The sequence below is a fragment of the Nicotiana sylvestris genome, chromosome 3 (assembly GCF_000393655.2).
Source record: "Nicotiana sylvestris chromosome 3, ASM39365v2, whole genome shotgun sequence".
NCBI lineage: Eukaryota > Viridiplantae > Streptophyta > Magnoliopsida > Solanales > Solanaceae > Nicotiana > Nicotiana sylvestris.
Window position 1 is genome coordinate 56,872,311 of NC_091059.1, and position 12,410 is coordinate 56,884,720.

The 12,410-nt window shown below is 42.2% G+C and overlaps 1 protein-coding gene across 1 annotated transcript; it reads right to left on the minus strand.

Moving 5' to 3' along the window:
- Positions 1 to 643: 643 nt before the first annotated feature.
- LOC138887395 (uncharacterized) lies at positions 644 to 4,545 on the minus strand. The gene is made up of 4 exons (XM_070169146.1): positions 4,365 to 4,545; positions 3,370 to 3,659; positions 1,282 to 2,158; positions 644 to 1,044 (listed from the first exon to the last, which is right to left on the minus strand). Exons 1-4 carry the CDS (start codon positions 4,543 to 4,545, stop codon positions 644 to 646), a joined length of 1,749 nt encoding a protein of 582 aa, XP_070025247.1.
- Positions 4,546 to 12,410: the final 7,865 nt, after the last annotated feature.

The window sequence follows — 12,410 nt, forward strand, 5'->3', positions numbered from 1 at the left end:
GCGACGTGGTTCAAGACATTGCAACCCTTCTTGTTACGGAATTTTGAAGGTCCTCCTCAAAATTCTGCCCCAGTTTACTGGGTTGATGCTTTTAACTGTTGTTTGCGACGATTGGCTGAAATTACTTTGGAATTTTGAGGGTCCTCCTCAAAATTCTGCCCCAGTTTCCAATTTCGGGGGAAATAAAAAATTTATTGCATTGTGACCGAACCCATAGGGCTGCCTACGTATCCCCTCTTAAAGGAGAATCAGGTCAGACGTAGTTCAAATTACATCATATAGGAAAGCATAAAGATTACACATAGTAATGCTTGACTGTATCCGAATTAATTGACTTTGGCCAGACTTCTCCGTCCATTTCTGCAAGTATTAGGGCTCCTCCTGTCAAAACCCGGTGAACCATGTATAGACCCTGCCAGTTGGGAAAGAATTTCCCTTTAGCTTAATCTTGATGTGGAAAGATTTTCTTTAACACCAGCTGCCCCGGTGTGAACTGTCTTAGCTTGACTCTTTTGTTGAAGGCTCTAGACATTCTGTTCTGATAAAGTTGACCATGACAAACTGCATTCATCCTCTTTCCGTCTATGAGTGCTAGCTGCTCATAACACTTTTTCACCCACTCTGCGTTGTTGAGCTTAGCTTCCTATATGATCCTCAGGGAGGGAATTTCTACCTCGGCAGGAATGACTGCTTCTGTACCATAAACCAGCATATAGGGGGTTGCCCTAGTTGATATGCGGACTGTGGTGTGGTACCCTAGAAGAGCAAATGATAACTTCTCGTGCCATTGTTTATGCTTCTCTATCATTTTCCTCAATATCTTCTTGATATTCTTATTGGCGGCTACTGCTCCATTCATCTGGGGTCTGTAGGCTATAGAATTCCTGTGTCTGATTCTGAAAGTGTCACACATGGCTTTCATCAAGTCACTGTTGAGGTTGGAGCCGTTGTCGGTAATGATTGACTCTGGAATCCCGAATCGACAAACAATGCCGTCGCGGACAAAGTCTACCACGACCTTCTTGATTACTGCTCTATAAGATGCTGCTTCAGCCCATTTGGTAAAATAGTCAATTGTTACCAAGATAAACCTAAGCCCGTTTGATGCGGCACGTTCGATTGGTCCAATAACATCCATTCCCCAGGCGGCGAACGACCATGGTGAGCTTGTTGCATTAAGCTCATTTGGAGGTACCTTTATCATGTCTGCATGTATCTGACAGCGGTGGCATTTCCAGACATACTGGATGCAGTCCGTTTTCATAGTCATCCAAAAGTAACCAGCACGGAGTATCTTCTTTGCTAAGACAAAACCGTTCATATGTAGATCGCAGGTCCCTGCATGAATATCCTCTAATAGCTTGGATGCTTCTTTTGCGTCGACACACCTTAGTAATCCCAAATCAGGAGTCCTCCTATACAGGATTCCTCCACTGTGAAAGAAATTATTGGATAACCTCTGAAGTGTGCGCTTCTGGGTGGGATTTGCAAGTTCCGGGTATTCTCCTTTCGCCAAGTATTCTTTGATATCATGAAACCAAGGCTTTTCGTCTGCTTCTTCTTCAACTTGAGCACAATAGGCTTGCTGATCATGGACCTTTACCAGAATATGATCAATGAAGTTTTTATCTGGATGTTGTATCATAGAGGGCAGGGTTGCCAATGCATCGGCGAACTCATTCTGGACTCTGGGAACATATTGGAATTCCATATTTGTGAACCTCTTTCTCAATTCTTGTACATAGTGCAGATACGAGAGTATCTTGGAGTTCTTGGTTACCCATTCTTCCCGGATCTGATGTATAAGTAGGTCTGAATCTCCGATCACTAGCAAATCTTGAATGCTCATGTCAGTGGCCATTTTGAGCCCTAGGATGCAGTCTTCATACTTGGCAATATTGTTGGTGCAGGAAAACCTGAGCTTGGCGGACACCGGATAATGCTGACCGGTTTCTGATACTAGGACTGCTCCTATGCCAACTCCTTTGAAATTTGCTGTTCCATCGAAAAACATTCTCCAGCCGTCATAGGATTTCACAATGTCTTCTCCTATGAACGATACCTCTTCATCAGGAAAATACGTTTTTAGGGGTTCGTATTCTCCGTCCATGGGGTTTTCAGCAAGGTGATCTGCTAGTGCCTGTCCCTTGATTGCCTCCTGAATGACGTAAACAATGTCAAATTTGCTCAACAGGATTTGCCACTTGGCTAGCTTGCCAGTGGGCATGGGCTTCTAGAAGATGTACTTTAAATGATCCATCCTTGATATGAGATATGTAGTATAGGCACAGAAGTAGTGCCTCAACTTCTAAGCTACCCAAGTCAAAGCACAGCAAGTGCACTCTAACAGAGAATACCGGGCCTCATACGGGGTAAACTTCTTACTGAGGTAATAGATGACCTATTCCTTCCTCCCTATTTCGTCATGCTACCCCAGAACGCAACCGAAATCTCCATCCAATACTGCAAGGTAAAGTAATAGAGGTCTACCTGACTCTGGCGGGACCAAGACAGATGGTGTTGACAAGTACTCCTTGATTCTGTTGAAAGCTTTTTGGCAGTTATCAGTCCATTTGGTAGCGGCGTCCTTCTTCAACATCTTAAAGATTGGCTCACAGATAATCGTAGATTGTACTATGAACCGGCTGATGTAGTTAAGTCTCCCCAAGAAACTCATCACGTCCTTCTTGTTCTTTGGCGGCGGCAATTCTTGAATAGCTTTGACCTTTGATGGATCCAGTTCTATTCCTCAGCGACTCACAATGAACCAAGTAGTTTCCCAACAGGAACCCCGAATGCACACTTTGCGGGATTCAGTTTCAGGTTGTACCTTCTCAATCTATTGAAGAACTTCCTCAAATCTTCCATGTGATTAGTGGCCTTTTTGGACTTGATGATAACATCGTCTATGTATACCTCTATCTCCTTGTGTATCATATCATGGAAAATGGTAGCCATGGTCCTCATGTAGGTGGCCCCAGCATTCTTTAATCCAAACGACATCATCTTGTAACAGTATATCCCCTATGGTGTAATGAAAGCTATTTTCTCAGCATCTTCTTCATCCATCCAGATCTGATGATACCCAGCAAAACAATCTACAAATGACTGCAGCTCATGCTTGGCACAATTGTCGATCAGGATGTGTATATTCGGCAAAGGGAAGTTGTCTTTCGGACTGGCCCGGTTGAGATCCTGGTAGTCGACACAGACTCTGACCTTCCCGTCCTTCTTTGGTACTGGCACGATGTTGGCTAACCATGTTGAATATTCTACTACCTTGAGAACTTTAGCTTTGACCTGCTTAGTGACTTCTTCTTTGATTTTCAGACTCATATCAGGATTGAACTTTCTGAGCTTTTGCTTTACTGGTGGACATGTTGGATTGGTTGGCAGTTTGTGAGTCACAATAGATGTAATCAGACCAGTCATGTCGTCATATGACCAGGCGAATATGTCCTCATATTCCCTTAGAAATTCTGTGTACTCTTCCTTTTCTGATGGTGACAAATGGACGCTGATTCGTGTTTCTTTGACATTCTCTGCATCTCCCAGGTTAACGACCTCAGTCTCATCCAAGTTGGACTTAGGTCTGTTCTCAAAACTTTCGATTTCTTTAACAATCTCTTCTGGTATATCATCTTCATCTGAATCTATGTCTGTTTGTTGTGTTGTCTCGTTGCATGTCACAGTTATCGATTCATCAAGATAAGTAATAGTAATGTTGTATAAGTAAAGTAATGAGAGAAAACAATAGTAATAAGTGTTAATTCATAAGAAAAATCAAAATCCTTTGATAAATTGCATAATTGTTTTAAACATTGGAGATCTTATTGCAGGAATTGAAAACATGGGAAAATAAAATCTTTCAGTAAATTAAAACAGTGCATGTTTTAGCCTAGCTACCCCAAGGCTCGTCGGGCTCTGGTTGTCTTGATGGTCTAGTTATTGAGGCGGGCCCTTCTACTTATGGCTTGTATGGAAGGGCCTTCCTTCCCCTTCTCCTCGAGAACAACATAACAGTCCATGTCATTGTCTTCTAGGAACAAATTCCTCACCGTTGCAAGTGCTTCTTCTTCTTCTAACCCATAGATAACTCCGGCCGGTTGGAAAGTCCGCTCCAAGTGTGGTACTGGCTGCTCTAGTGGATAGTAAGGACCGCGCCATGGTGGCGACCAGTGGTTGAATTCCTCCCAGGTGCACTCATATCCCAGACTAAAGGTGGTGCTATGCTTCTTGAGTTTTATGGGCTTAACGATTCCTTGGAGGCTTTTACCGAGCCCTTTGCCAGGTTCTTACCCACACCAATTCAATATACTCTCGATCTTGTTATCCCATCATTTGTCTTTGTCAACAGAATTTACCCTTTCGATGTGATGGTAAGTTTCTCCTCCTAGCTTCCTTCTTCCTTCGATTAACGAAATGGTCTGGCAACTGTATATAGGATTGCTTCCGTCGCCGTGAATGATTACCCCTTAATGGTTCCATTCGAATTTCACTGCCTGATGCAGTGTCAATGCCACAGCCCCAGCAGCATGAATCCATGGTCATCCTAGCAGCAGATTGTAAGATGTCGGTACGTCTATCACTTGGAAGTCAACATCAAACCAAGTTTGCCCCATTTGCAAACACAGACTAGTCTCCCCAATGGTGGATCTTTGGGAGTCGTCGAAGGCTTTCACGTTGATAGCTCTGTCCTTTATTTCGTGCAATCCTTTGCCCAATTTCTTAAGTGTTACCAGTGGAAAAATGCTGAGGCTAGAACCCCCATCAATCAGGATCCTGGTGATAAAGTAATCCTCGCATTGCACAGTGACGTGCAGTGCATTGTTGTGCCCCAACCCTTCAGGCGGTGGCTTATCCTCATGAAAAGTAATTTTGTGACTCTCCAATACTGTCCGACCATGTTAGCCATTTCTCCGCCAGTAATGTTGTTTGGCACGTATGCTTCACTCAGCAACTTCAACAGAGCATTCTTGTGTGCCTTAGAATTTTGTAGCAAAGCAAGTATGGAGATCTGCGCCGGTGTTTTGTTCAACTGGTAGATGACCGAGTATTCCTTGACCTGTATATTTCTCCAAAGATCGTCTGGACCTGTCTCAATTATGGATGACCGATTGGAAGCTGCTTTCTTGACTCAGCTAGGTGTTCCGGGGTATAGATCCTACCAATTCTCGTCATACCCTATGCGACAACAGTTTCTTCGATCCTAACCTTGCCTTTCCTCCTTGCCTCAACTGTATAGTCCCATGGTATAGCCTTTGTGTGGAATGGTATCGTGGTCGACATCACCACTGGGATCGGCGTGGCTATCTTCACTCTAACGGAGCATGTTTCTTGGGTGGTAAAACTGCAACTTCGAATGGTACAGGTGCATTTGCTAGAGACACGAATTCAACCTCAATTGGCACTGGTGTCTTTGCAAATGATGTTGTTTCAAATTCCAGTGGTACTAACATATTTACCTCAGCATCCCCAGAGGGCTGAATCTGGATCACGATCGGGTTAAGAGTAACTATTGGTTTCTTTGGGTCATCACCTTCTGTGATCAAACTGATCAATCCCTCGGGATCCCAATCATCCTCTATTTCAATCATGTGAATGCCTCCACCCTTGTGGTATGGCAGCGGGTTATTGCGGATATTCGGAGCGTGTTCCTTGTCATAATAATCTTGTTGTCAATCAAAGCCTGGATTTTGTCTTTCAAAGAGAGACATTTGTCGATGGTGTGTCCTTTCATGCCGGAATGGTATGCACAGAATTTGTTTGGATTAACCCACTGAGAAGGGTTCTCAGGGGTTACCGCAGGGATAGGGGTGACGTAACCAGTAGCTTTGAGTCTTTCGTACAACTGGTCAATAGGTTCAACAATGTCTGTGTATTGTTTAGGAGGTCTATGATCGAAATTTGGTCGAGCTCTAGGAAAGTTTTGGCATGTAGGAGGTGATTGATAACGGGATGGTTGAGTATTGTAGGCTTGGTAAACATGTGCGGGTTGGGAATATCTGGGTGAAGTAGACTGATATGTGGGAGGTGGAGGTGATTGATAAGTGGGTGGTAGAGCTTGGTATGCGATGGTGCTTGGTAGTTCGGAGTTGGTTGATATGTGAGTGGAGGTATTGGGTAAGTTTGGTATTTGATAGAAGATTTGGTTCTCTGTGCAACCATTACGGACCCTACGTCCTTTTTCTTGGACACGCCACCAGACTGCAAAGCCTTATTTGTAGCTTGCAAGGCCTCGAAGTTCGTAACCATACCGCTTTTGATGCCCTCTTCGATCCTTTCAACCAACTTGATAATGTCAGAAAATTTATGGCTCTCAATCAATATTAGTCGTTCATAATATTGCGGGTCTTGAGCCCGAACAAAGAATTTGTTCATCTGTTCCTCCTCTAAGGCAGGTCTGACCTTAGCAGCTTCGGACCTCCAGCGAGTAGCATACTCGCGAAATATTTCTGTAGGTTTCTTCTTTAGATTCTGAATATAAAACACATCCGGCGTATTCTCGGTGTTGAACCTGAACTTGTCCATGAAGTTGGACGCCATGCTTACCCAATTTGACCACTTCTTCGGATCTTGACTAATATACCAAGACAGAGCATCTCCCTTCAAACTCCTCATGAACAGCTTCATGCGGATTCTCTCGTCTTTCCCTACTCCAACTAGCTTGTCACAGTAAGTTCTCAAAAGGACCCTTGGATCCCCTGTACCATCAAACATTTCGAACTTTGGAGGTTTGTACCCCTCGGGCAGTTCGACATCGGGTTGTATGCAAAGATCTTCATAGTTTAGCCCTTCAATTCCCTTACCTCCTTCAACACCTTGAATTCGTATAGTCAATTTCTTAAGTTCTTTATCCAGGTTCCTGATGAACGAGTCTTTATCATCAGACTCGGGTGTGTTTGAGACGGGTTAGGTAGAGTGTGACATAGTCTCCACATAGATGGGGGTATTATGATGGGTGTGGAAGTGGTCATTTGTGGAGTTCAAGGGTTCTGGGATGAGCAGTGAAGCGTTGTTTGCAGTATGGCAAGTGTTGCAGTGGTGGTGAAGAGCGGGATGGTTTTGTTGCTTTGGGATATTTTGTGGAGGTGTGGGATTTTGAGCATTTGGGAAGTTGACATCCGGAGTGGTGAGGGAAAATGACAGATTTGCCAGATTCCGAACCTGATCAAGTTCCTCTTGGAACTTCAGCAGCTTTTGTTCCAGTTGGGATGCATTTTCTTTGGAAACCTGAGTACCATGGGCATGAGTGACCTCTACCCGTTCAGTTGAGTTCTCCTTTCTGGTGTTGTTCGGATCTTCCATCTTCCCTTTGTTCTTGTTTCTGACAGGACTAAGAGGAGGAGTGGGTGGAGGGCCCCTGGATCTCGTGGAATAAGATGATGTTGTTAGAGTACACGAACTAACCTTTAGGGAGGGGAATAAATAAACAAAAAGGTAACAAGTTAGTGAGGATTATAAGAAAATGTTGCGATATTTAAATACATAGTGAGAATGTAAATCGTGTCCTATTTGGGAATCTCTTTGTGCCCGATGTAGGCTTATCGACAAGTTGATTTGGAGAACTTAGAATGCTAAATGCCTCATTTTATTGATAAAAAGTAGACGAATCCCAAATCGGCACTAAATAACAGGAAATAAGATATCACTAGTGGTCGTTGGCCTTATACATTGTATAAAGCAAAAGAAAAATCCTATCTATTTGGTCCCAGAAGGACCTTCCCCAGACTCGGCATCTTTGGCTTCGTTAAACAGCTTTCCCAACTCTCGAAGTCCCAACAATAGGTAGGCTCTGGCTAGATGTCCGCCCTCATTTCCCTCAGCATTATGGCAATCCTCGATCCTTTTGAGAAATTTCCTTTCTAGCTCTACTATGCACCGCTCCAAGTATCCCAGTCGCTTGTTGGCACTGATAGCCATGTCTTTCCACTCTTCAATCAGCTTTTGATTGGCTTCCTGTATCTCACGGTGTTCGCTTTCGCATTCCCGAATCCTCTTGCGCAGTTGATTGTATTTGACATGTGCCTAGGCCCTCTCATCTATGATCCTGTGGCCCCTAGCAAGTCCTAGCTGACCCAGACAATCGTGATTAGATTCTATCCAGCCTGAATAGTAGGGAGCACAACCATCGTGGTATCTATCTGGCTCGATAGTATCTCTTCCCTGATCTTGCAATGCCACATATGCTGAGCTTGACACTTATAAGGACTGTCATCAGCTTGGAAGTCAGCCCAGAAGTGACTCATCTTGTCGACCCTTGGTATAACCTGCTTCCTACCAGCCTGTCTCATAACTCGGAGAGGGACATAAAGGTAAGTTCCTCTCAGACCGATTAATATCAGAAACGGCGCATCCCTGGATCGGGCGATAAACTCCTCGGTAGGGAACCATTCGAACATCCATTGTATTTGATCCTCAATTAGGTTTTCAAACAGCTCTAACCATCCCTTGGCGTCTTCTGGTTGGGCGAACATGTTGGGCATGTAATTCATTCGCCTTGGATGATGAAAAGCTATATGATCATCCTAGTCCCTTCGCTGAATCTCTTGCCGGTATTCACCCCTTTGGAGATGCTCTATGAGCCAGAGCTGGAGTAGCAAATTGCAGCCCTCGAAGTGTTTGGCTCCTCGTTGACACTTCTCCAAGGCTCGGTATATCTCCGCAATCATGGGCACAATGCTGAAAGGTTGCCCACCAATGTCCTCCATCAGAGTTTTAATTACCATAGCCAGCCTGGTATGGATCCTTGCTTTCTTCATTGGAAACACTATCAACCCCAGGAAACAAAACATAAATATAAAAACCCTTCGGTGAATATGTCCTAATGATGTGATGGAAAATTCGCCAGGATAGGTACGGTAGGATTTGTTGTGACCGTACCTCTCATACAAGTAGTCGAAGGGGATATAAGATTTCTTCAGACATGTCAGTTCTGGATTCTTCTTCAAACCCATCATTTTGAGAAAACCCCTACCCTTGCGGTTCTCAGGCATTAACAATCTCGGTGTTTCCCATGGTATACCGGTCAATCCTCCTATTTTTTCTAGCAAGGGTGTCATTTCAATGTCCCCGAAGCGGAATACAACCCTCTCACAGTCCCAGAACAAAGTAACATCTTCTATGATCTTGCTGTTGGGTTGAATCTCCAGAAGAGAAGGTAGATTGCCCAGATATTTCCGGACAAGAGTTTGATCACTAGAGTGAAGATCCTCCCATCAGCTTAATAATTTTGGGTGGATGTTGGTGACCATGCCGAATCTGGGGACTTCGTGCCTCATTTTCTGCAAAATAAAAGGGTTAGACCTTTACCCCCACCGGACTCGACTATTTAATATCAACAATTGACATAAAAACATTTAGTTCTCCAAATTAATGCACAGAACGTGGTAGTGTCCGTTTGGGTTTTGGGGAAACCTAGTGGACTTTGGACAAGGCTATCTTAAAGAGTCATTATGCGGACAACATAACTGACTCGGCTAGGTTTGACCATGATGCATGCACAGTTAAACAGAGTAAGGTTTCTATGGGGTTTTAGACCGGTACCCTTGAGCGGACAACTCAAGGGGGAAAGGCACGAAACCGACGACTACACCGTTGATCGAATGGTTTTACCGTAAATATGCCTTTTCCGAATTTAGAGGGTGATAATATCGGAAGAGCGCAACCACTCATTATAAGCGTTGCTATGGTATTTTGTTTGACACGAGTGGAATATGATGTTGAGCATGATTATGCAATAATTAAAGCAGGTTGTCACGTATTTGCACGTTATGAAAGCAGTAAATACAACAGTTCTTCATAATTTAAAGCAGTAGTAAGGGAAAGCAATAAAGGAAAGTAATAAAGGAAAGAAACAAAAGACAAGTCAGTTTTGCAATCGAAAAGAAAATTGAATGCTTGAAAGAAATAAACAAATAATTGCGCATAAAGAAGCATAAATTCACAATAATAATTTGAAATGGTAAAAGCCTAAAAGTCCCCAGCAGAGTCGCCACGCTGTCGCGCCCCCTTTTTCCTCGCGAAATCGGGTTTATGACATTTGGAGGGACAACTCATTCCTTTTGGGAATTGGGTCTGATTTGAAGAGTCGCCACCTAATGATTAGGGTGCATTAGGACACCAAGAGGGTTTGATTTGAGTAACCAGAGATTGGGTAAGGGCTTAAAATTATTCCAAGGGGAAGGTGTTAGGCACCCCTCAGAACCCGTTAGTGTGGCTCCCGGCCAAACAATTATTGTGAGTTTAGGGTACAATTAACATGTAGACAAATAAAACTCAAATAGGAGGGGATTTCACATATAAAGGTTTGAAAATAGACAAAGTTTAAAAGAGCAATTTGAGGAAGCGGATTCTAGAATGAAAATGTTAAAGAAATAAGAGTAAAGGAAAGGAGGGTCCTAAGTTTACTAAAAATATGGATCACCCCACACAACGTACGGTAATCACTCCTCAATGAGGGGCTACACGTGACGTTATCGCGTGGTCATCATATCCATATCTACCCTTCCCACCCCGTTAAGGTATTTAAAGCGCAGGTTGGTCTCATTTACTTATTGCATGCTATTACCCGTCCCAATCCTATCAGTCCCGGAGGCATTTAGGACTACTAATCCTAAAGGGAGGGATATTGGGCTTATTTGTAGTTTCAAAGGTAAAAACTCTAAGGCGACATACAAAAATACATATTGCAAATTGGGGAAAACATATAACAAACAGAGGCTCAGATATACCTCCTTAAACAAAGAAGCACGTAATTAGAATGACTTACACATACTATTTTAAGTCTGATTTTAAAAGGTATTAAAGACGAGTGAGAGGAAATTGTTGAGACAGTTTCAGCTTATCACATAACTCAGATAAGAAGTTTGAATCAGGCCTGCCTGCTGGTTGTAATTATTAATAGAAGCAGATTCAGTTTATAATTATTACCCTAAGGCTTGCCTAAGTGTTGGACAAGGATCCTATAGGCATGGTATCTACTGAATTCAAAAAACAAGGAAACAACCAGGCTCGAAGTAAATTGTTTTGAATGCATACTCGTTATACTTGCTAAGTAATAGAATCAGATTGTTAAAAGAGAGGCGAGATTTACTGAATTGATTAAAAGTTATGCGACTGATAGTAGCCATTATTACTGGGTGAATCAGATTTTTTATTAGAAACCCCTATAGGCATGCTTTCTATACATTGCTGATTTTTTTTTTCAAACCTTATAGACATAGTATCTAGATACAAAATTTGTTTTAAACCTATGAGCATGGTATCTAGATGTAATGGAATATGCAGAATTGAACAATCCTATAGGCATGACTTTTACATGTATTTGAATATGCAGAATTCAAAATACCTATACACATGATTTCTATATGAGAATTGGATATTCAGAACGACCTATAGGCATGAAGTCTATATGCATTTGAGTATGCAGAATTCAAAATACCTATAGACATGGTATCTATGTAAGAATTGGGATATGCAGAATTCAATATGACCTATAGACATGATTTCTATATGCATTTGAATATGCAGAATTCAAAATACCTATGGTATCTACCCTTTGCATACATAGTTACCCACAATTTTCACTAACCATCCCCAAGAGTTTATTACAAATTATTACAGCCCGGGATAAAATAAGAATACATTAGAAAAATATAAATAAAAGTACAACTAGAGGAAGCCTGATTCTGACTTCCTCACCGAGTTATGAGGTAAACCAACTCCAAGAGATCATGATCCAAAGCCTTTATCCCATTTGAGAGTGTCAAAGTTCCCTAAGAGCCTCAATGAGACAAAGCTTTGGAAGCCTAATCGAGTAGTAGATGAGATAACTTCAGAAACTCGAAATAGGTTCAAAGAAGTTAGGGCTTTTTTTCTTTTGAAGTCAAACAAGTTCAGAGATGAAGAGCAAACAAATCACATAGCCAATGGTCTCAAAACTCGAATGAATCCCCAAATTCTAGGGTTCTTGCCATCAATCGAGTGTAGAGATGAAAGGACAAGTAATCAAGGAAAAGATACTAACGAAACAAGTGCAGAGATTTCAGAAAAGAACTGAGACCTTTAACATGCATCTTTCAGTAGAAGAAACTCATGAGAAACATAGTAAAAGAACAATATGCGAAACACAATAGAAGAACTCATAAGAACATAGTAGAAGAAACACATAGGAAGACACAGTAGAAGAACTCGTAAGAACACACTAGGAGAGACACATAAAAATCAGAGTAGAAGAAACTAATAAGAAACATAGTAGAAGAAACACACAAGAGAAAAAGAAAATCAGAGAAGCATCTAAATAACTTAACAAAAACCCTAAATCGGAAAGATAAAGGTTTTGAAAGCATAGTTTGTTGAAAGAAATCTCGAGAAACTGTTTAAAAGTTTAGGGAAAACACTGATCTAGA

Excerpts from the sequence above, each read along its gene's own strand:
- LOC138887395 (XM_070169146.1), bottom strand. The coding sequence starts at position 4,545 with ATGGATTCATGCTGCTGGGGCTGTGGCATTGACACTGCATCAGGCAGT. Across the intron at positions 2,159-3,369 it reads CCAATCCAACATGTCCACCA|GAGGCAATCAAGGGACAGGC; the intron begins GTAAAGCAAAAG and ends TACGTCATTCAG. Across the intron at positions 1,045-1,281 it reads AAAGAAGATACTCCGTGCTG|CATCTTATAGAGCAGTAATC; the intron begins GTTACTTTTGGA and ends GGGCTGAAGCAG.